Source organism: Ictalurus furcatus, chromosome 7, assembly GCF_023375685.1.
Source record: "Ictalurus furcatus strain D&B chromosome 7, Billie_1.0, whole genome shotgun sequence".
Taxonomy (NCBI): domain Eukaryota; kingdom Metazoa; phylum Chordata; class Actinopteri; order Siluriformes; family Ictaluridae; genus Ictalurus; species Ictalurus furcatus.
Genome location: NC_071261.1, coordinates 15370701 through 15396552, shown reverse-complemented (window position 1 = coordinate 15396552; position 25852 = coordinate 15370701). Strand labels below are relative to the sequence as shown.

The 25852-nt window shown below is 38.3% G+C and overlaps 1 protein-coding gene across 2 annotated transcripts in view; it reads left to right on the top strand.

Moving 5' to 3' along the window:
- The window catches only part of mllt3 (MLLT3 super elongation complex subunit), a 58047-nt gene extending 43336 nt beyond the window's left edge, over positions 1-14711 (top strand). For both annotated transcript variants that reach the window (XM_053628867.1, XM_053628868.1), the window contains 6 exons: positions 6416-6488; positions 8489-8627; positions 8917-9016; positions 11588-11656; positions 11788-11859; positions 13079-14711. In XM_053628867.1, the coding sequence (XP_053484842.1) occupies positions 6416-6488; positions 8489-8627; positions 8917-9016; positions 11588-11656; positions 11788-11859; positions 13079-13210 (585 nt within the window). In that variant the 3' untranslated portion in view covers positions 13211-14711. The remainder of the gene's footprint in view (positions 1-6415; positions 6489-8488; positions 8628-8916; positions 9017-11587; positions 11657-11787; positions 11860-13078) is intronic.
- Positions 14712-25852: the final 11141 nt, after the last annotated feature.

Sequence of the window (25852 nt, the reverse complement as noted above, 5' to 3'; positions counted from 1 at the left end):
CCATAGTTGAGGGAGTGCTCGTAAAGCCCCAGCACAGCTGCATGGTTCTAGTCGTCTCTGCAGTGTGATGGCTATTGAACCTTTTGTTCACAGTTTCTCTAGCTTGCCTGTTGTCAGCTGGTGTGAAGTGAGCTGCCGCCACCATGTTACTTTGGATTAGAACTGTTGCAAACTTGGCTGGGAAAGGACCGTTTTACTGGAAAAATGTTGGGCAGTAACTGTGAAGTTTGTTCTTGCCTGTTATTAATGGGTGCACTTTATGAGTGCCCAAGATTTATGGTGAAATGAGCAAAACAGGTCATTCCCATAGTACTATAGTGCATTACTATTCATCAACTTAATCCATTAATCAAAGCAAGCCGTTGAAGTACCTGGCATAGTGAAGAGAGTCAAGACATATTTTCTGCAATCAGCAGTCAGTATGAGCCTCAGCTGAAAACATATGTGGTATCTGCTACTATATATAAGTGCCAGAACAACAAATATTAGATAAATTTGACTATATTCAAGATATTTTCATTGATCTAATTGTTTTTTCTTTCTCAAAAGCTGGGATAAAATAATGTTGTGTTTGTGGTGCTTTGTGATCATTTTCAAGTTGCAATACATCATTTCCCACCTTGGCATGTTCTACGTGCAATGTGGGTGGGGGACCCATGGATGTTTCCATGAAAGTGTAATGCTCATGAAAACTACATTTAATCACACTTTTACAGTTACAGGCCCGAGTGGTTGTTGGTAATGATCTACTATAATGAATTTCAAACATCCATGCAACGTTTTGGACTGAAATTGCAGTACAGCGAAAAGTAGAGAATAGCATTAGCAACAAGCTAGCTGGCTACTGTTCGATAACTAATGTTTACATTTTTAAAAGAGAGATTAGTATGGTCAGTGTTATAGATTTAACCAAGTACTGTGTCTGTATATTACCTATCTATAGCCAATATTGCTATAGACTAATTTAAAAATAGAAGAAATATCTTACACGGTTCACAGTCATGTTGATTTAATGTCACTCTGTTAACAGGGAAGGAACTGGTAGTTGAGAAGACTACCCCAGGTTGACGAGTTGGAAGTTTCAAGCTGAGGGGGTGTTTTCGGTGGCTTTTACTGGTTGTAAGCAGGGGAACCCTGCCTTTTTTTCTTGCAGTCGATTCAGAAGAAGACAAAAGGCTTCAAACAGATATCATGACCAATGTTCTATCTCCCATTCATTCTTAACCCAGACAGACCCATATAATACTATAGTCACAGTATTGGTAGTAAAAAAAAATGAATATGGTGATTTTAATGAACCCTCAACCAAAGGAATGAAGTGCAGCAATTCTTTAACAAATGGGTTCAGTTTGTTTAGATCTCCACTGGTTTGCGGCTTCATTTTGGCAGCTCACGTGAGGCCGCAGGGAATGCTTGTTTTGATGGAAGTTGCTTTTTCATTAGCTGTAAAAAAGTAATGTACCATTTTATAGTGCAAAAACTGCTTAGCCATTACTCAAGCTTGGGTGACAGCTAGGCAAGCATCTCGGTGAGAGTCGTAGTGGCTTGAATTCTCCTTTGCCCTAGCTTCTGTTCTCAACCAGATGATGTTGGTACTTAAAGATTTGCCAGTGTTTCCACATGACTGATGGTGTTGGTTATAGTGGTGGAGAGGTGTGGGGCTGCTCTGGCCATGCTTTTACTAGTGTCTAGATTGGGGGCCGTCGGTCTCAAGAAAGACTCTGTGATTTACAGTCTGGTGCTCCGACCATGCGTTTGATGTCAGTGAGGCTCCTAGACAGACAAACAGGCAGTAAAATGCAAAAAGGTGGAAAGAGAAAAAGGAAGGGGGGGGGGATAACAAAGAAAAAGATAGTAAAGATACTTCAAAGAACTGCTTTGTGGTCCCTCCAGCTCTCCAAGGGGTAAAAGTGTCTTTACCACCCTTCTTGCTTGGAGCAAAATTTTACACCATGTGTTTCTCTCAGTAGTGTCACTATCAATTTCTTTTTTTTCCCCTTCCAACCTATTCAAATCTTTAGGATTTAGTGTGAATCATGAGCCACTACCAAAGGCAATGAAAGCTCAGGTTTATTGTTTTGGGAATTCAGTCTTTATAAAAATTTTCTTCCAGACAAAGATGTGGTTTAGTAGAAGTTTGTTTTTGGATGACTGGTGAAATCCCTCTGAATACTAGCAAGATTTTGGCTTTATGGAGCTGTGAGTGGGGCCATAAGCTCTTAAAAAACAAAAACTCCCTCAACGGCTTTTTGAATAGTTTTTGTTTGTTTGTTTAAGTAGTACCCCTTAATTGTTTTGTTCAAGTAGAACTGCTTCATTTGTTGTAGGGTTTTTATGTGGAGCCTTCAGTGGTCCCCTTAAGGAAGAATAACCATCCAAACTATGCTTTGAATTTTTGCTTGAAATTCTGTTTTAAAAAGGTTTCAATAGATGACTTCATTGTCCAGAATCGCTAACCTAAAAAAGTCAAGACAAACAAGCTTTTCCACAATTTCAGGTTTAAGTCAGGAACTGCTTGCCGGCAGTGGCAATAGCAAAAACTCAGCTGTTTGGTGGATTATTTTATTTATTTATTTATTTTTGATTCTGCAGTAATTAGAAGTGAACAGTAAATAAATCATAACAATATAATTTCAAATGAATCCTTTTACAGATCGTTGTCCACTATCCACATGTTGATACTGCTGCTCAAAGTGACCATGTCTGAACGCTGACCGGAGCAGGAGAGCAAAAATAAATCAAATCAAATAAATAAAATGGCATATTTATTCACTTCCTCATTGTGATCACCATTAACATTATGGTTAACGTGTTAGATTTGACACAAGTCCTGAGAGCATGTGAGGTTGGAGGATGGGGGGCAGTGCTTCCAGGTGGTGTGGGTTAATATTTGAGAGTTCGAAACACCTACACAGATTCCAGATTGTTGTTGATTGGATCATCTTCTGGGTTTTTTTTTTTGGGGTGGGGGGGTGGTTTTGGTTCATTTTTCAGTGAAGGTCTGGAAATATAATATAATCTGAGTAAATGACACTGTAATCTTGTGTAGAGATGGTTTAGTCATTTATATTATATAAACCTAATCCAAACTAAATGTGCTCATACATTTGGGAGTTAATCCCACACAAAGTACTATGCAAAATTTGAGATATTTCGATCTCTTGTGGCTTTTATCCAGTTTTAGTACTAATGCTACTTTGCACAGCTTGTTGTGTGAATTTAGAGAAGCAGTTTCAAGCATTTTGGTAAACAGGAATGCATTAGTGCCATGCACAATGCAAAGTTTTCGACAGCTATGTGGTTTGTACTGTACATGGTTTAGTAAAGGCTGAGTAAGTGATCCATCATTCAGTTTGAGTCATTTCCTCCCTATTAGCATGTGTTTAATTATGGTTTACCCTGTGGCTTTGTCCTGAGGATTTTCGAGCTGTAGCAGTTAAGCTTCTTTTAGACAGTTCCTCTCTGTTGTGTTTAGGGGCCATGTGAATTCTGTACTGTGTTTTCTACAAGAGACCCTATTTTGTTTCACAGAGGGCTCATCAGAAAAGAATGTAAACAAATTAATTGAGATTAACTTTAATGGCGTCTTTAGAGTTCCTCTTGGGCTGTTCTCCAGCAAGAATTAAGTTAATAGTATTGCACTGAACTTTCATGCCCCCCCCCCTCCCCATTAAAAGCATGTTCCTCCTCCTCCTGCTCCAGCATGAGTGCAGAGCTTTGTGAGGGGCCTTTCAGCAGTGAGTTACAAGCCACAAAGAAATGCAGGATGGACTTAATGTGAAACTTAAAACCCCTCAAAACCGGGCCAAGTCGAGAGTTCGGACCACAAATGTGGCCAGCTCTCCTGGGGGGGCTTCTTCCTTTTAATGTGTGGTTGATTTGTTACAATAAGCCTTGGCCATGGGTGTAGGGTGGTTTCATAGCAGAAGCTCTGTGGACTGTTTATGTATCTCATTTGCATCAGTGTTCTCTGCAGCATGCTTTAATATTTCTCCATATAGCCCTCAGTGCTTCAACAAAAAAAAAGAAGAAGGAAAAAAAAACACATCAGAAAGCATGGTTTTAAACATGTTGTGAAGTCCTCCCTATTCTGGAAATGACTCTGGCTGACCTTTTGTGGAGAATCGCTCAAATCAGTCACTAATGTAGCAGTTTCAACGTTGAATACTGGTGTGTTGTCATTACATGGAAATTGTGGAATATGAGCTTCAGTGGTGTTACAAAAAGAGGTGCGTGTGTGACAGAGTTTCGACTGTGTGACTGTGTGTGAGACTGTATGTATGAGTGTGTGTGTCTTATTTTGTGTCCCTTTTTAGGGGGAAATTGTATATGAGCACCAGCATTGAGGGGGTGTGTGTGTGTGAGCGCATGTGTGTCTGCACATGAGTGGGTGTGTGTGCGTGCATGTTGTAAATACCGACAGCCATGGGAGCCTGTCCAGTAAAACTGTCACGTTTCTCCCGTTAGCAGCATGCACAGTCTTTAATCTTGACCACACTGGGAAGTCTGCTTCTTTCTCACACACATACACACACACACACTGTCCAACGTCTTAAACACATATCCTACATCTTACTCAGATCATATGTGCAACTGAAATGTTATTTGTCTCAAGCTCCAGTTTATTCACATCACCAAAACAAAGGGTTTGGAAGTGAATCACTAGTGCAGGCTTCTGTATAACATGAGCACACGGTGTGATTCCCTGTACTTTAGTCCTGCTGTTTTGGAGTCCAGGGGTGAGGAGGTTACATTTTATTTAAACAATGCCTTATTGTGGTCCTACGACTCCTACGATAGAATCAGTCACAGGTCATGAGGACCTACAGAATATAAATGTGCTGGAGTAGATTTTGTTTATTTGATAAGGCTGTTAAATGTAATCTAAGGTAAACTGAATGCTGAATATATTTAAACCATTCAGCAGTGGGCATTTAGCTAGGAGGTGGTGGTGAAGTTTAGGGGAAATTTTTATTTACTTTCCCCTCAGGAAAATAAAATTTTTGAATTTTTTAATATATTGACTTGTTTGAGTATAATATGTATTTTGTGGAAGCATGAGGGTGAGAGTATTGGCATGGGTTTTTTTTTTTTTTTAATATCTTGACCAAGGCTGAATCTGAAATTGTGTACTATGACAGCATGTACTGTATTCGATGTAGTACCTACTGCATGGCCGTTGAAACAGTATGTACTAATCAGTATGCGTGTGTATTATGACTACAATCCCAGACATACTCCGTCTGCCATGTTGGCATTGTCATGTGACCTTCGAAGTCATTATAAACTAAAATCTTACAGAGACCACCAGATTAAAGCAACCGCACTAATGGCAAAATGCACATCAGGAAAGTTAACTGAATTAATAATGTAATGTGGGCGGGGTTAACAGGCTGAGATAAATTTGCTGGCCTTATCTTGGCCGGTTAAGGCATGATGGAGATCACAAAATAAGGTTTAACAAGGTAACAATTTATTCGAGTATCGTTTAACAAGCCCTGTTTAATTTTTCTGAGCTCGTCCACACCAGTCGTGTTGCATTATGGGGAATTTTTTACTCGCATAGCGTCCATCGGTTGCACACTGCAAAATCTCGCCGGAAGCAGTACGCCTTCTGGATATTCCTTGCCTACGGAGAATTCAGATATACTACCCCTCTGGCATACTGCTTTATGCCTACTGTGTAGAAGGCTAGTACCCGATTTCGGACATAGCCCAAGTGTTCCCCACAAGGATAGGAATATCTGACAGTTTTGGCCATGTGGGGACATTTGGCTGGTCCCCATGAGGTAAACTGACTTTTTTTTTTTTTTTTTTTTTCCCCCCCATAAACTAAACGCAAGAACTGCAGCTTTAATTTTAAATAAGTAGCTAAAGGTGTCCTTTGTGATTCTGAGGTTACAGTTAAGGTTTGATTTAAGTGTAGCATAGTGTTAATTAGCTGCATTAATAATTGTGTCAGTGGTAAGTAAGAAGTGTGTGTGTGTGTGTGTATGTATGATAATGCCTGGTGCATACACAGCTTGAGGGAACTCGTAAATCAGCTTTCATTAAGAAGGGTTTAGTGCATGTTCTTGATTTACTCTATGGAAGTGCCACTAGAACCCATTAAAGCCTCCGCTGTGGAGAGTAAAGTGAAGATAATAGCGCTGGTTTGCGCTGTTAAAGCTCTGTTGCAGGATGTGAGGCAGTGTGACGGTCTGTCATGACTGTAGAAGGCATGATTTATGTCATGATCACAGTGACACATTAGCAACAGTACATAAAACATGCATAAATGATGGGTTATACAGTTATAAAGCCAGTTCTGAATAATAATGTGGAAGGTGCGTGTTTTAGACAGGGACATATCCGTGTGCTGTGAACCTTCTAACATATTTCCTCATCTTTTATATTTTCTCACGTTACACTGCAGTCAGAACAGCCCAGTCCTGCCAGCTCCAGCTCCAGTTCGAGTTCAGGATACAGACCTACACACAAGCGACAAGGTAAATCAACTTGACTCCAGTGTCCTGCCTTGCTACTTTTAACATGCTTTTAACACACATTAGGGTCAATATTTCGTGTACAGACGACAACATTGTCAAAACGGTCCCCGTTTACACAGATTCACGAAAATGACAAAAAACGCTATATTATGCATGCCAGGCCATTAGTTAGCGATGTCACTTTGTAAAGAAATACTACTCGCCTGCGCACATCAAGCGTTCACGTCAACGTGTACGCCATATTGATCCGGGCAAGACTGCCCTATAAACAAATACAAGCTGTGGTTTTTCTGGATAAAAAGCACAGTAACGTTTATATGATTCAAATGATTTCAATTGTTTATGATCTATGTGGAGTACAAAAAAGTTCTGTCTCAAGTTACAACTTACAATCTCGATAGTTAGACTTGGAAAATGATTCATTGTCATAAGGAATTGTGGAAGCTCACGCTTGTCAAGCATAGATTTGGCTTATTTATCTTGGTTAATAAACGCTGAGACGTCCCTAATGTAATATAATTTAATGTACATGAACTGTGCATAAATATTTTTCCAGTGTGGAAATGGATTTTTGTTTTCAACCCCATCTTTTAGCTTTTAGAATTCTGTTAACAAAGCTCGTTCATTTTTAAATACTGAGAAAAATCTAAATAATGCATCTTTAAGTACAAATAATTGACCATCATTGTACCAAAATGGAACAAAATCAGCAAATACAAATCAAATCGTGAGACACTGGCAGTCAGTCTGCTTTCTATATTGTATTAGCAGTAAAAGGATAGATTTACTCCAAAACAGACAATTGCAAAGATGATTATAAGATTTTGTATACCCTTGGTCGGCGTAGATGTGGGTTAATAATGTGGCGTATGTAACACATGCATCTCCGCTGGTCGTAGTAGTGATGCAGTAAATCTACACTTTGCCGGAGAAGCACAGATGCAGTCCTGTACTCCACCATTGTAGTTTTGAATGTCTTGCACATTAAGTGCTCGCACGCATGCCTAGAGAGAGGAAACGTAATATGTAAAAATGTAGCATGATGTCATCGTTTTCACAAATTCTCTTTTTTTTTTTGTATGTTTACACAGAGAAGATAACGGTATCATTTTCCAAAACTTTGAAACCCTAACGCCGTTGTCATGTAAACAAACAGCCAAAACGCATAAGTTTTCCGTTTTTAGTTGAAAATCGTTGTCGTGTAAACAGCCCCTAAGTTAAGTTGTTTTTAACACTTAATACAACCAAACCCCTCTATTTGGACTCCTGCCATTTGGAGTCCCACTATAATGGCTTTAATATTCATTGATTTCTATTTTTCTATTTCTATTTTTTTTTTTTTTTTTTAAATCAACAATAAGATCAGGAAACAACAACTGACAGACACATTAGTTGATTGGTCTGTTTCTAGGTGATGCTAGTGTAGCAACATTAGTGCAATCATTGTGCATTTATATAGTGATAAACAGGGACATAGCTAGGAATTCTGGGCCATCTGTTGCAATTATGATATTTTCTTCATGGATGCAGTCTCTATCCCACAAACACTGGACAAGATATTAAAATCTTACTTTTTGTGAATGTGCTATAGGAGCAAATTACATCTGGATAACGGGTTTTGGGTGTATAAGTCGAATTATTCTACTTTTGCCAGTCAGTCAGCTCCAGAATTATTGGCACCCTTGGTAAATTGGGTAAAACACAAGTTCAGTTGCATGCAAAAAGTTGTTCGTGAGAATATCCAGGGAATTTCCAGCAATTGTGACACTTTTACAGGGGTACCAGTAACTGTGACACTTTTATTAAAATATTAGAGAAATCTAACATTTTTCTAAGAAAAATCTAAGTGTGAGATTTTATGTCAAGTAACCACAGACATTTTTTTTATCCATCTTTATCAAAGGTGCCAATAATTCTGGAGCTGACTGTATGTAACATCTTGATTTTAAACTCAGTTTGTCAATTAGTTGTTTAGTGACTTCTGTGTTGTGCACGTTCAGTGCTAGGTCCTTTACAGACAATAATACCAGATTTGCACTCGGATGAAAATGAAGACGAGTCAGAGGAGGAAGAGGACAACGACTTGGACTCAGACATGGAGCGCCCCTTACACACACACATGACGCATCGCCATCGCAGGTGAACATTTCTCCCAATTGCTCATAGTTTTAGTGCCATGTTGTTTTTGTAGGGTGGCTTTGTTACCCAAGAATGTAACCTAGCCCTATTTTATTTACATTTTATAGGTACTGTACATTGAATGAGCCATTATAAGCTAACCCATTATAACTGCATGAAGTTTTATTACTGAAGTGCTTGTTTACCAATTGGCCACAATTCTGAGTTTACAATTTGTATTTTCTACCAGAAGTTTTTATTAGTTTTATTAGTTGCATTGATGTAGTGAATTTCTCTGCTCTGGTCATAGGGTGAGTTTGAGTGACGGCAGTGACAGTGAGAATAGCTCCACCTCTTCACCACTCCCACATAATGAGACCCCGCCTCTTCTGAAGGCCAGCAATAATCAGGTAAGAGCAGACCGTCATTTAGTGGTTGATTAACTGGTCAAGGATTTTTTATTATTATTATTAATTCATTTAAACGGATAACAGTGAAACCATTTTCTTAATTTAAAAAAATATGAGCAAAGATGGTGTGGTATTTTAAGCAAAAAGTGTGTTTTCTTTTCTTGTATATGTTCTGTACTTTTCAGGTTATTGTCAGTTTCGATTTAATTCATGACATGCTTTTTTTTAAAAAAACCCTTTCACTCTTTTTTTTTATTTATTTTATTTATTTTTTTATTTTTTTTAAAATTATTATTAATTTATTTTTTAATTAAAATTGCATGAAGTATTAATTACGATTCTGTCTAAATCACAGGTGTCCAATCTTATCCGGAAAGGGCCGGTGTGGGTGCAGATTTTCATTCCAACAAAGCAGAAGCCACACCTGAATCAATTGAAAGCCAAGATCAACTGATTAAACAGGTGGAATCAGGTGTGGCTCCTGCTTGGTTGGAATGAAAACCAAAAACATTTTTTACTGTAATTTTTATGTATGAAGTTGGTTAAAAATTGACAATGACAAATAGAAAGCCACAGAGGTTTATGTTAATATACAGTAATTCTCTCAAGTGATTTGAAGTGATTTACATTTTATATTTTCCTAAAGCACAAAAAAATAGCTGCAATAATGGGGTCAAGCCAATTATCGGCACCATGAGCTGCAAAAGAAGCTGTGTGACATGTTTTTGGTTAAGTCCGATGAACAGTGTATGGAGAGTTAGAAAAAGTAACCTTTCAATCATAAAAAAAAACCAAAAACATTTATTTAAAAATAATAATAATAATAAAAATAGCTGCTACTTAGAATTTTTGTCGAGTATGTGGCACTGTTCTGAAACCGCTCAGGTAGCATCTGGACATGATGGTTATCATGCAGGAAAGTGTTCAAGAGTTATAAGCCAAAAACCTGTTCTTGCTATATCCTGACCAGTAGAGGGCAGTGCACCGAAATGCTGCAGGTTACCTCAGGGCCTAATGGTGATGACACGTACCAAGTTTTGTCACAATCCCTCAAAGCTTTGTGGAGATGCAGCCTCAAGTTCAATTTTGTGTGTTCTTCATTGAATTTGTTGAAGCGCCATTAAAAACGGTATGGTTTATCAAAATTCTGTGAATTCTTTTTGTCGGGAGTACCTCTAGATGATTCTGGCCAATTTTCCTCTAAATCGGAAAGACGGTCTAGGAGGAGTTTGAAAAAGTAGGTTTTGAAAACATTTAAAAAATGGCGGACAGGAAGTTTGCTCGATCATGACATCATTGGTGGAATTATTCTCGGCATGAACCACAGATTCTCTTGAGACCAGTCTCATGACAGTAGACAAAAGGATTCAATAGCTATTAGTATTTTTATAAATAGCATTATGATTTTTGACCACAAGGTGGTGCTGCCCTGAAACTTTGAGTCCCTTCAGAGCATTGTGCAAAGACACATACCGAGTTTCATAACGATACACCAAGTTGTTCGTAAAATGCAGCATTTTATGACTTAATTCAAAATGGCCGACATAGGAATTTTTCATATCGTTAGACTCTGTATACCCAACTGAATCTAATGAGACCAATTTGATGATTTTATGACAAACTGTTCAGAAGTTATAAGCAAAAATTTTTTTTTTCATATCTCGTGACCACTAGGTGGCACTGTTCCAAAACTGAGCAGGCATCCTCAAGTCATGATGCCTATGACAAATAATAAGTTATAAGCACCAATCGAAAAGGGTATGGTTTATCAAAATTCTGTGAATAATTTTTTGTCCTGAGTGCCTCTAAATGATGCAGACCAATTTTCGTGCAAATCGGACAAACAGCCTAGGATGAGTTCGAAAAGTAAGTTTTTAAGAAAATTCAAAATGGCGGAAAAAATTTCATGCCAGAAAATTACATCATAGGGTGCAATCGAATCGTCTTGAGCCAAGGAATCAGAGGATAAAGAATATAGTTTCTCGGACTCCCCTTTCAAAAGTTAACATAAACACGAGTGCAAATTTGGGCAGTTCGTGGCACTAGAGAGCTAGAGACTCCAAATTTGCTGGATTAACAGATCAGACTGTCCTCTATCTGTGTGCCAAATTTCATAACTTTCCTGAAGCGGTTCTATGGGCTGCCATAGACCAAAGAGCAGAAGAAGAAGAAAACTAACGAAAGCAATAGGGGTCTTCGCCCCTTTGGGACTTCACCCCTAATAACCTTAAATTGTCTGTTCATAAGTGTGGACACTGCATAGAATGGTTGGCAGATGCTGAAGTATACAGGTACAGTCCAAGCATGGAACAGCCTATCAGTGGTACTTCTGATCAGAGCACTAACTGACCAACTTTCATGTTGAACCTGTTTTATCCTGTATGAATTCTACATGGAAGCTAATTGGTTTTACTGGTTTCTTTATGATTGTAGTATATAAAATATCATGGTTACCTTGAAAGTCTATTTCCCATGTTGAGAATAATGCCTTGGTACTGCATAAATGTACTTTTTTTGTTTCAGTGTAGTCCATACTAATGTGGCAAATTGAAAAATCCTGTTCTCTTACAGATTCTAGAAGTGAAGAGTCCCATGAAGCAGACAAAAGTGGATAAAAACAAGAATGTCGACTGTGACAAGGTGATTATTGCTATAAACCGCAACCATATCCAGTAGTATCCAGTATCCTGTGCACTAGAAGGAGGTTCTAGTATGTTGTTGAGGTGGGAGTTCATGTGTGTAATGGGTCTGGATGTGTTGTGTTGTTTTAGGCATACTTGGATGAACTGGTGGAGCTCCATAGAAGATTAATGACACTGAGAGAGAGGCACATATTACAGCAGGTACTGTATTTACCTTCATGAGCAAGAAACATTTTTGGGGAATTATAAGGAGAGATTTTTTTTTTGTTCAATTTCTTAAGCTCATAGAGCAATAAGGATAAAATTGATTTCAAATATATAGAACATCCTTAAAGCAGATAATGGGCACTGAAACATATACCTGAAACATTGAAAGTCTAAAGTTTTATTATCAAATCAGTGTTTTCTTTCCCCTGAAGTTGGCAGTCATAATACTTTGAGTCCTAGTTGATGTGACTGAATGGACAACCAGGTTTGGCTGGAATATAGAGAATGCTTGGGAGATTTCCAAACAAAGATTGGAAGCATAAGCATCTGGCAAGATCAAGCTCAATCCTTTGGAGCTTTAATAAGTATTCCACTTTCTCAGCCATGAAACATAGCAATAATCAAGTGTCCTTTTTGCCTGCTTTAAAAATTGGTAAAAATGACCATTGTCATTTTATATAGTTCGTTTTATGGGTTTTATGATGTGCATTGTATGAAAATGGATTGTTTATTATAGTGATTAATGGGCAAAATAAATCAAGACCTTGAAATGTGTATGGTTCTTATCTGACTTATTGCTATAAAGTATAAAAGTTTTTTGCTATTATTGAGGGCTTGAAATCTGAAAATCACAGACCTGTCAAACAAAACCATTAGCAATGAAACATGCCTCAATCCTCCATGCAGACAGCAGTTCGGTCACACTAGCAGCTGACTTCTATCTTTGCTGTTGTCATAACAGACCCCTGAGTCTCTCTGTTCCTGGCCCTGCTTCAGCATAGAGACAATAAATTCTTTCCATATGGGGTTCTGGCTTTGTAGTGTGAAAGGGATCAGGTTTGGGTCCCATTAATGAACAGTTTCATTTGTGCAGAATCCCTGCAGCCTCACCCGCCTCCCGTCCGCTTAATTTGCTAGCGTGATCCCCTCAAGCTAAAGAGGGATGACTGGTCCCAATAAGTTGCCATGTTAGACATGCATCTCTCCAATTACATTCAGATACACAGCACCATGTGGCGTTTGGGGGCTTCTCATTTTCAATGGAGGCTTGTTAAGGCAAAGCCACTCATTCAGTCATACTTCCCTTAAACCTGGTTTTATCAGGCTGCTATATAAAAATGTGACTTAATATATACTGAGGACTAAATTACAGCGCTGATTACTGTCATGTTCTTGGGTTGCTAATCCTTTGTCCTCCTTTTTTTGCTTACAGATTGTAAACCTCATCGAAGAAACCGGACATTTTCACATCACAAACACAACCTTTGACTTTGACCTTTGCTCCTTGGACAAAACCACGGTTCGAAAGCTGCAGAGCTACCTAGAAACTTCTGGAACATCTTGAAGACGTGTGCAGCTGGCTGCCATGAGCAGGAACACCAGACCTCCTGATTGTCCTCCTGATTTTGTCTCAATCAACTTGTGGCAATGTTATGGAATCAGCTTCATCGAGAGGTCCTGGAGCTCCTTTCCTCTCTCTGTGTGCCTCAGAGATGGATGTGAGATTCTTCCTGTCCACCAGGACTTCACCTGAAAAGCCTTGAAAAGTCCAACATTGCCAAAAAGGGAATAACAAGTTCATGCGCCAAAAAAAACAACAAAAAACAATGTGCATATTGTTACGCTGTATGAATGATGTTTGGTTCTGTTCTTTGTGATGAATGCATGTCTCAACACTGCCTTACACCATTGTCTATTTATTGAGTATGAGTTTCAAGTGTGTGTGTATGTGTGTAAGAGCAAATGATATTAAACTTGTGCAAGCACTTGGGCACAGTCATGTCATTGGTGTTTTAAGGTGGTTGAAGTGTTAGATTTTGCTCACCAAGTCTAACAATTACATCCAGTGTGAAATGAAGAACAAATTATCCGTGACATATTTACGAGACTGTTTGGACATTTAAAGGCACTGTAGAAATTGTGGTTTTAGAGGTAAGCACCATTCTTGGGCTTACTGCTGTTTCCAGAAAAAGCAATGTCATGAAACAAAACTTTCATGGGGAGAATCAAATACTATTTTTAAGTGATTGCACATGAAGGCAGTACCAACATTGGAATAATTGAGTTATGTCACCAGTATTTGTACTGGTCAGGACTGAGCTAAAAACAGTGATTGATTTTAAGGCCAAATATGCTTACATAGTAAGACTATGTTTCAGTTGAAAGCTGTCTTATTGAATTTGTTAATGTTATTTATTTCATAGGGACCACAATCGCTTTGCTTCTGTCTTGGCTGTCTCTAAACCAGTGGGAACTGGTTATGGGTCTTTTGGAAATTTTAGTTTGTCAGAATTAATTTTTTCCCCACCAAGTTTACTTTTCAGGTCCTCTGAACTCTTCTTTAACAGCTTGATCATTGCTTGATTGCTAGATGTCAGTGTGGGCAGATTGTACAGTTGAGCTGTAGGCTTGATGGTTGAGTTATGCCTTAAGGCAAGACCAGTATCTTTAGATGGGTTATTTTAAATCAAATTAATACATCTGTAGGAGCTACAGATTACTTTGGTGACCTGACAGGGAGGGGGCTGAATTATTGGCACTGTGTGTATTTAAAAAAAAAAAAAAAAAAAAAAAAAAAAAGTGTACGAATTTTTCATATTTGCATTTTTGTATTGTGTTTGTTTTTTGAATGAAATCAAACTTTGTATACTTTTTTCTGTCTGGATTTCCCTGATTTGAGTTTCTCAACCCAAAGAACCTTTAGTTAAGCTATCATTATATAATGTTTATATGTGTATAAACTTTATATGTGATAAAAACTGAATATCTTTCCTTTCTTGGAAGGTACTGACCTGATTCCAGCAGAACATTTTTTTTTTATCCTAATATAAAATCCAAACAGTCTGCATCAATGTCTGGTTATTGACTAGAAAGTGTGTGTGATCAGAGTGATTAATAGGATTGTAAGAACCAAGTGTAGCTTGTTGGTAAATTAACTTTTAGAGGTGAATTTTAAAATGTAGCTGCAAGCAGCGATTAAGGGTGCCAAGCACTCTGTGATGACCTGTGGAGATTTGAACCAGTTGACTTGATCCATTTAGAAGGACTTGGTTGACTTAGAAATTCTCATTTTGTAAAGGGAGATTTCATTAATGTAATCTTCATTTTCCGCTCTTTATTATACTGCCACCCAATGGTGAAGTAACAGAGCACAGGTGATCTTTAGGGTGTGGTCGAAAACACCTACCAAGTTTTGTGTTTGTAAGACAAAGATTTTACTGAGACAACAACAAAGGCTGACTTCCTGTTTGGCATTTTTAAGGCCAACAGTTATAAATATATCAATTGTAAATATAATATCAAATGTTTATCATTTTGATATATCAAAAATAAATTTAACATTATTGATAATTGATGTGTAGGAGTAGCACACAAGTTTTCATTATAAAGTTTAATTATAGTTAATTATACAACCCTCGCAAAAAATTATGGAATCACCATACATAGAGGCTAGTCATCTGGCTTTTTTTTTTTTTTACTTCGTAGCAAATAAACAAATCACAGATATGACACAAAACGATTTTTGTTGAATAGATGAACATTCTGGCTTCGTGAAACGTACCTCAGTCCAACTAAGTGAAATGAGTTTAATTAATGAAATTTTTTTTCCAGATCAAGTAGAGGAAAAAATTATGGAATCACCTTGTAATTTGTACCAAAAACAAATACCAGTACAAGTCTAAAAATTAGTCTGCAGTAAAAACATAGTGCTTACAGGCCTTAACTTTGGACTTTTTGAAAGGAAACATGGTCCCAACAAGAGAACTGACAATTGAAACAATGGAAAGGATTATAAAACTCCTTCAAGAAGGAAATCTGACACAGACTGTGGCAAAAGATGTTGGTTGTTTCCAGTCAGCTGTGACTAAAATTTGGTGCAAGTATAAACAAAATGGGAAGGTTATAAAAGGAAAACATACGGGTATACCAAGGAAGACTTCAAACTTCGGGATAGAAAACAAAAGCAGTATGCCTGGAAAATGCACAATAAAACAAATGAAAATTTATGGTGGAAATGAAAAAAATTGGTCCATGACAAGGCTCCAACCTGCAAATCTGATATGTCAACCACTATACGTGAAAGTTGGAACCAGCTTGATGGAGAATATTGTTTTTCATTAGTGAAGTCCATGCCTCAAAGAGTTCAGGCAGTCATAAAAGCTCGAGGAGGAGCAAAAAAGTACTAATTTTGTTGATTCCATAATTCTTTCTTGAACATTGATTTCATACTTTTTTCCTCTATTTGATCTGGGAAAAAAAATGCCATTAATTAAAACAATTTAATTTTATTTGTTTGAGGTACGTTTCATGAAGCCAGAATGTTCGTCTATTAAATGAAAATTGTTTTGTGTCATATCTGTGATTTGTTTATTTGCTACGAATTAAAAAACATGCTGCAAGTGTGGAGATTCCATCATTTTTGGCAGGGGTTGTAGTACTTGTCACTTAGGGCACAAGGGCCCCCACCCCACCCAGCTGGGTGTCAATATACTAAAACTTTACTGAAATTCAGACTTACTTCCTGTGTGGTTACCTACTGACATATTTGTTACAGCATTACTGGCCTAACAGTTGTGAATTTCATATATCCTTTAATAACCTTGGTGAGGGCCACTCAGGGTCATCTGATTGATGTTTGAGTGGACTATATTTGTAGGAGTAGTAAAGAAAATTGTTATAATTTAAGATTGTGTCCATTTGAATATGGAAGACCTTAAAACAATCATAATGACTGGTCACAATCTTAAGCAATTGGAGTGGTGATTGTATGACAAGTGGTTCTGTAGTTATGGATGGAAATGTGTCCAAATTTGGCTTATTGGTGGCAGTAGATAGATTAATGGGCATACTAAAATTTGGTGAGAAAAGCTTTAGGACAATGGTAAATCAGTGTGCCAAATTTTATAAATATCATGCAAACAGTTCCTTGGATTTCCATAGACATCCGTGACATCTATAACAACAATAAAACATACAATCACTATAGGGCCCCTGCATCGTTGGTGCTTCGACCCCTAATTACCTGCTGGAAATATAGAAACCTGAACATTAATACTATATTAGCAACCTGAATTTGAAAAATAAATGTCTGGTTCATGTGGATGGAGTCTTTTCACTCATGTCAACATCAAACTCAAAGCCCAATACTCTGTAAGTATGAATCTTGCATGTGTCTTTGTACTGTAACAGTATTAGCCAGTGAAGATGGTTAAGACATTAGTGGAGCTTCTACAGTGCATTAGCAGTGTTGTTCTAGTGGAAAGCATCACTCATGTCTCACTTAAGAAGATTTTAAATGCTGACATTCTTCCTACTTGTTTGAAATCTCAGTGCTGATATAAAAGAGACCATGAAAGGTGGAAAGTTCATGAACACAGTTTATTAAATCACACAACCTTCCCAGTCTCCATGAAATTGTAGGACACGTGTGTTTTTTTATGGTACAGTGTGGGTGGTCTAACAATAGAGCTGTGAGGTCCTCTATTAGATGCTCAATTTCTTAAAGCTCATGGTGTCCTCTGAAGATATTTGTGGAAAGAGATCAAATTCTTTAGGCATATAAAAGTTTGTACAATCAAAAAAAAAAAAGTCAAAAGAGGTTTTGGGAGGTGAGGCCGGGATGATAGTAGCTGTCTAAATTGATAGTGCCATAATGCAGTGCAGCCAACTTATCAGGCCAGGCAGATTCCACACATTTGTCTTCGGCATTAGTTGAAACTAAGCACAACAAAAGTAAAACTACACAAGAGTAATACATTTATTTTCCTGTAATACACTGCCGTTATCAGGAAGCAGATATTCTATTACATAGTATTTATGAGAGCAAGTTGAATTTTGGTTGTGTACTGTCATTTTTCATTTTCATTGTTACACAAGGCTACATTCTTATTTCCTTGTTTCTTCCTTTCCTTCAGCCTGTTTCGTCCAATAACAGCCTTCGCATGGCTGCTAGGAAGCTTGAGAGCATCTGTAACAGTCCCACTAAGCCTTTTGCTTAACACCAATCCACAAAGACCATGAGCAGCTGAACGTCAGCACAGAGCCATGTGTCAGACTGCTGCCCATCTGTAGCCACATGAACTTTCACACAACCGGCATGCAATACAGAAGATAAACATAAAGAACACCAAGAAATCTAGATAGATTAGTATCTCAATTCTTGATTACAAAACAGTAATGGATAGGGAAAATAAGAAATGGAATCTACTCAGAAATTCTTTCATGAGCTGAGTTTGTGAAATGATTAGCACTGTAAATGTATCGGTGGAATATGCGGCATTCTAGCTACAGCTACTGAAAATCATTGGACTGGGGAAAAAATTTAATATTGTAGTATATATTTAATGCATGAATCACGTGTCAATTTCTATTTTATCTTAAAATATCCTTTAAGAATCACTCTTTCTTTTCTTTAAGCCATGAAGTCAGTCTTTCTGTCTTTCTTCCTTTCATGTGTTTCTTTATGTGCATGTGTGTGTATGTGTGTGGGCATATTTTTATATCTTGGCAGGGAAAAAATGTCCCCCCAAGTAAAGGAATATCTGACAGTTTTGACCTTGTGAGGACATTTGGTTGGTCCCCCCCTTTTTTTTTTTTTTTTTTTTTTTGGAAAATTGCAGCTTTTATCTAAAAATTTAAACGCCAAAAGGTGTAGTGATATTATGGTTAGGATTAGATTTCAGTGTAGGTATAGCATTAATTAGCTGCCTTCATAGTTATGTCAAAGAAAATATAGTAAGACACACATGTGTGTGTAGTCATGTTTATAGCACTTTGTGATGAACATAAATATCCTCAAAGTCACCAGGTCCTCAGAAATTTGTCTTAACTATATATATATATATATATATATATATATATATATATATATATATATATATATATATATATATATATACTGCTATTAAGGTTAGAGTTTAGTTTAGGTTTAATATTAATTACCTACATTAATAATTATGTTAATTGAAGGTCCTAACAAAGATAATAGAACTAACATGTATGAGTGTGTGTAAGAGAGAGACTGGTTCTTTATAATGCCTGTCACATTGTCCCTCCCACCCAACACCTGTTCATTACATCATAAATCTGCACTGAGAGCCAATTATGAGAGGCATAGAAAGTTAAATCCCTGCATTTTGTTCAAGGGAGTAAAGCCAAAAACACTTTCACACAATGGATAAAGGAAGGAATGAAATGTTCTTAAGCTAGACCTCACTGAACTGCTTGGGTTTTTGTGAAAATACATTTTGATGACATTCTGGTGAAATCTATACACTTCCTATTGACAGACACAAATAACCTCTATAATGTGTTTCTCACAGTATATTATATTCGACATCAAAAACAAATTGTGAGAAGTAACTCCTTCCTGGAGCAGAGAAAGACACATTAGCCCAAATTCACGGTCAAAACTTCAGACAGCTCAACCCTGAGACAGCCTATCTGTGGTCAGAGACACACCATAGGAAAAGCATTGTGTCCCCGACTTCTTTCATACTGGTCTCCAAATGAGCGAGAACAAGAGGAAGAAAAAAAAAGAAGGCTCCACTAGTTTTGGGATCCTGGATTAACTTAAGCCATCTCACATTGCTGGGGTGCTGGTGGAGGGAAAGGGGTGGGGGACGGGTGGTTCACAGTCAGGGCCAACAGCGGGACATCCTGTTTGAGCCTCCAAATGCCATTTCCTCTAATAAAAAAAGGAGAGACCTTCCACATTGGGCTCACACAGAAGAGAAGCAAGGACATTGATCATCATCCTGGCCCAAGGCCAAGGGCTGAGAGAAAGGGTTCGTGAGAGCCTCTGGGCGGTAGTCAGAAAAAAGTGCACTTAAAGTATGTCATTAAAGCTGAAGTTTGGTGAAAAGTCCTCAGTAGCCTTTCCAAAAGACCGTCACAGTGTGCTGGCTACAAAAGCTTAAAATGCTACCTTCAAAAAGGAAGCTCTTCTTGCTCTTTCTTACTAATGTAGCTTTGAGTTGCATGAATGGAACTTATTCAGAAAAAAGAGTTTATTTCAAAGGACCCATAAGAAAAAGCTGTATTTCTTTAACATTTAAAAAAATATTTTATTTGTTCTGAAATAGTTTTTTTTTTTTTTTAATTGTTGCTTATTTGGCAAAGAAAGATTTTACCATTTAATTTAAAGTATTTCACACTGAACATCAATGCTGAAGAGCATGAATGAGTCTGCTGAAAAGAATGTAACAACAGGGCCCTAATATCACTTTCCTTTCTGAAAGCCCCTCATTTCAATTTGAACAAAACTAGTTCAAATATTTGTCCACCTTTAATCTGTCTGCTCTCTCTATGTGGGCATCATGTTTGAGAATAAGTGGTTCAGGAGAGAAAGTAATTGAGAGAGAAAGCCAGAAAATCCTCCCCAAACTTCCTATTCTCTGAGTGATTTCATCTTCAAGTCCCTAATTCCGTTATTCTCCGATTTGCACAGTGACAATAATTCAAAGGTCCGTCGTCATGTTTTCGCCGAGTTGTCTCTGGGCCCTTTCTTCAGACGTTCACCTCTCTGCCAGACCTTTGTGAAGAATTCTGGGTGGCAGCCATGTCACTGGAAATGCATACAAATTAGCTTTTTCAAAAACATCAGCTTGAGTTATGTAAAGAACAAAAGAAAGCAGACTTCAAAGTGATGGGCAAAGCTAAAGGGAGGGATGTTGGTGAGAAGGAGGGAGATCTTCGTTCCAGCTTCATGGAGGGAACAGAATGGAGGGGGATAGGCGGTTTTGACATAACTGGCCCTCCAGACGGCTGGGGATTTGATTATTTCTTATGAGCCTCCGCCTCCTTCACATGTTTGGACCTGGACCCCCGGTACCCTCAATGTGGGCCGGGACTCTTGGAGTGAAGCCCGGAACCAACCTGCTCTTTGATTGGCCTGACTGAGGCTTTGTTCTCCTTCACAGAGCTGGGCGGGTCAGTGACCCGTGACCCCCCAACCATCCCACCAGTCTGTGTTAGTGTGTGAGTGCCCAGACACTCTCCCTCACACACATACAATGCTTCAGTCGCTAAATCTCTCTCAAAGGAGGGAAGGTGGGGGTCTATGAGAGAAAGAGAGAGAGACACACACACACACACACACACACAGAAAAAAACACATTCAGACAGACAGGCTGGGTGAAGCTGCATGGCCCAGCCTTTCAAAATCAAACCCTTTAAAAAAATCTATAGAACTTTATTATCCCCATAAGGGTACTTATTTGTTACATTTCTACGCCTGAGATTTCTTGAATGGTTAGACAATTCTAGCTGAAGGCAGAAAAAACACAACATTAAAATCTGCAAAATTACTTTTTGGATGTACTTTGAGAATATATAAATAAATTTTTAATAAATTCATACCAGTCTCAGTTATGCTGACTCATTCCGAGAGTAAAATAGTGTATTTTTCTATTCCAATTTTAACTAAGTGACAAACCATATGATTGGGAGTCAAATCTACAGTAAATTTAAAAGCCATTAAAGCTTTGATTCAGCAGTTGGCAGTAACCGTTAGAGCCGCTGTGTGATTTCGTCTTATTTCCTCTGAACTAATTGAAAACAAATGAAAAGAGAGTTACTATGCTGTGTTACTACGTGTAATGGGCTGTAGCTGGCTGTGCTGGCCTTCATGGTCTACATTAAACAGTAGTTTGGCCCAGTCTTGAAAGAAATCTCATTACTTATATGTTTGAGCAATGCACAATTAATCACTGCTAGTAAAAAACAACAACACTGCAACCATTTCAAACATTGGTTAGAGTTCAGTGAGATTCATTAGCAGCTCATTGCAAATAATTCTAAATGGAGCATCCAACCACAGAACAAGAGTGAATATACTGTAGATTATATATGATGGAGAAGGTTCACATACTGAAAAACAGCACATGATAAAAGGGCATTAGGGCATTCTTGCCAACCTGGATCAGAGCCAGTGTTGTCCCCACCTCACCCCCGGATGACAAACAGCAGACCTCCAGCTCGCCTCCTCGTCTGATCTGCTCCTTCACACAGCAAAAGAGCTGATGTGGAAAAGCTCATTGCTGCCAGGCAACAACTGGGCCGCTTTGCCTCATAATGGATTGAGGACATCTGGAGCCTCAAGCTGGTGATGCATCAGATGAAAGTCCAAGGCTCACCACAGAACTGGAGCAATCATCTTTCATGGAATTTGCTAGAAGGTACCATGGATGTGTACATGTATGATGTTCTTTGTCTGGTGCTGGAAGCCTGAAATCCTGACTACAGCAAAACTGTAGCAAAACTGAGGATGTTTCAGTTAAGCTCACTTGACAGTGACCATCAATCACAGCAAATGTCACCGTACTCCGTTCATTCATTTTCTACGGCACGTGCTCAGCTTCCACCTTATCTGCTTCCCTATCACATTCTTTCCACATATTTTATTACAAAGTCAAGCAGGAATAGAGATTAAAGAAGAAATTTGAACTCTGGCTCTGTCACGTGCACACTTTCTTTCTACACAATCAACATAGCATATTTGAAACAGTATTTTAATAACAGAAATCAGATTATTCTATATATCAATAATAAAAATGCAGTATGTACATTTGATACATATGGTTAATTTTGTGGATTTATTTATTTAATTTGTTTTGTTTAACTGCCTGCCAAAAACCTGGTAGATATTTTTGACTATGTGTGTCGAGGTCACTGCTCCACAATGCCACTAAATCTGCTAGCTAGTGCAGGAAGTGACACCCTTGTCTGGAATTCTCCTACACCCTTGTTCAGAGAAGACCCCCTGACTTGGCACAAAAAAGATCATTATCCATTGTGCCCCAAGATCATTGAAAAATGCTGTCATTTCTGCCAAGTCCTGCAGCCCTGCCAAAAATCAGCCAATCTGTTCTCCCCTGCTGGGATCCTGAAAGGGCATGTTTTGATCAATAAGCAAACTCCAACACCAATTTATCCAGTTAAGTGCCTGTAGACGTCACTCTTTATTTGTTTGGACACGCTGTCTGTAGCACCTTTCACAGCAACTGTCTCACAAGCCTCAGGTTATTACCGATCAGGGGCTAGTAACTTGCTACCCATTTGAGATGGGGTGTTACATTTGATATTCATGAGCACTCGGTAAACTGAAGCAACTGCATTTCAATAATTACATCCATGGACAGCGGAGAGGAGGGGGTGCTTGGTCCAGTGGGAAAAATTCAGTAACTGGTCACTATGGAGACCAGCTTTTTAGAGCTATTTTTTTTGCACAGAAGATCAATATAATGCTATATTATGGTAAGTCATGAGTCAGCCTGTTTATGTACAGTTTTTTTTTAATGAGGAGAGGAATTTAAAATAGCCTTAAAAGAAAATCATGGTTGAAAGATTTTTGTTGATTGTTGTTGTTCATTCATTCATCTTCACTAACTGCTTTATCTTGGTCAGGGTTGCAGTATCCAGAGCCAATCCCAGTAACACTGGGCACCAGGAACTCATCCTGGATGGGACACAATGCAGACACTTATTCACATCTAGGGGCAATGTATCATAGCCAGTCCACTTACTGGCAGGTTTTTGGACAGTGGGAGGAAACTGGAGAACCTGTTGCTGTAAGAGAACCCTTAAAGGTTTTATGTATTACCCTATAACAGAGAGTTTCCCCTTTCAGAAAATGTTTCAAATAGAACCCTGTAAAATGTTACAATCATTCATTTTACACAGAGCCCTTTTTTTTTGGGGGGGGGGGGGGGGGGGGGGGGAATCTGTGTTTTTTCTGTGATTTCAGATTATATGAATTTTTAGTTTATACATTCAGAAAGAAGGTTCCTTAAGTGATTGTTGGTTTTTTTTTTTTGTAATATTTCTTGGGTTTTATAGTCTTAGGTTTGAAGTTGTCCCTTATACTTATTGATTGTCTTTTGTATTGTTTATGTACTTAAGTTTGAAATCGCTTTTAGTTACCACCTAGACCACTCTAGCACTTCTAGTACAAACCAGAATTTGTCTTTTGTCTTCCAGGCTGTGCATCCTTGCAGATTCGATAAGTGTTGTATATATATACAATAGGTGTTGTATATTGTTGTTTTCAGCTGTTTGCATATTTCATAAGTCACTCTGAATAGCATTTGCTAAATGACTATATGTAAATGTATATGTTACTTTTTTTTAATACTTCTGCTATATACTTCTGCTATATACTTCTGCTTATCAAGTGGCATGAAGTGGCAAAACCATGCTAGTTAATCTAACAAGGCTTTTTAATAAGCTTAAAAATATGGTAAATGAATGTAGCTATACTCTAAACTCATTTCTCATTTGAACTCACCCTCCTGGCTGAAAATTGAACCGCTGCTCATTGGGCAGCCTTACTGCTCCACGTCCTCTCTAATTGCTGTAGGCTTGACAGAGTGCTGAGTCACAGTGCGGGAAATGTCACTTGTCACACTGTGCCAGTATTTCATTGTGTGTGTGTGTGTGTGTGTGTGTGTGTGACTTTAACATTTCTCTTTAGTTATAGGGCTCTAACTATATTGACTGTCGTGTAGGTGGAATTGGCTGCTACATGTGTTTGTGTGACAGCTTGGCAGCACTGTAGCAAGTACATATGGGAAGTGCTTCAAGGAGGGTATAGTGTTGATCACAAGCTTTTCAAGCATGTCTGAGTATAAAACATTGCATATTCATACTCATATATTTTTGACCTGAGAGAGCCCAGCTTGAAGGAGGTTCAGGAGGTGATTAGAGGAGCAAAATCCTCCTCTGCTCTAGGACCCAGTGGTGTACCCTACCTCACATACAAATGCTGTCCAGAACTCCTCTGGCATCTCTGGAAGAACATTAGAATGATGCTCAGTGTGGAGGACAAGATTTTCTTCAGTGTCTTGTCCCAATGCCAGACTGACTTTGTCCTCCAGAATGATTATATCGTCACATTTGTATGGGGGGAGAGGGGGTGTCATGGAGTTCCCAGCTGCTTGGAGCATACTGGTGTATGCAACAACTTCTACAAGAAGTGCATGATGGAAGATGAGATCTGGTTGTTCTGTGGTTGGACCTCACCAATGCCAATGAGTCCATACCATACCGACTGGCTGAAATCGCACTGGACAGGCACCATGTTTTCAGTAACATCAAGGACCTTATCCTGGATTACAACAGTAAATTCAGGCTAAGAGTCACTTCTGGGTCTTCTCAACTTTTCAACCTTGCCATGAAGTGTAGTGCAGAGCTCCGTGTTCTAAGTCTGGTGTGTGGCAACCCCCAGTAAGCTCCTTTATGGATCTTTATTTTTATTATTCTTGTGAGATGCTAGTGATTGTCTGCCATGCTGATGTCACAGAGAGACACTGCTAGTGAGGTTATAATGATATGAGAAAAAAAAATCCAACGATCTCAAACATAAATGATAACAGTCAGGTTTTGCTGTTAGCTCCTAAAAACAAAATTGCAAGAGCGTCTTTTCTCATTCATCATTTTCCAGAAATTCTGAGAAAACTCGATATTAATGAGAAATTCAACGCTGAAGTAGTGGATACAGCAAACAGTGGACTGAAATTTCCAGAATGCAATGCTGCTATAGCAAATTGTTGCACTGAGCAATGGGTTGGCCAGTTAGCAATCTACAAGATGACATACACAGTGACACTGACAGTGGTATTAGAATGAAAGATATCGCTTTGGAACCATATCTATTTGAGCAGAGTGTACAGAAAAGGTCATGAGTGAGCTGGACAGAGTGAACAAATAAAGCACTACTGCAATGGTCTCTTTAGGTAGAAACTGAAGCAATTGCTAATTCCTACTTTCTCCTCTATCAGACATTAACCAATCTGAGAATAGATTAACATGTTGATGAAAGAGAGTTTTTAAACAAAAAAAGTCAACCAAATAAAACATTACAAAATAAATCATGGACACAACTGTCGGTTGAATGAATATGCAAGTGCTTCAGGGTGGCGTTTTCCTTTAACGTGAACTGATATGTATATGTGTATTTTTTTCCTGCCTTAATTGTGGATAAAAACAT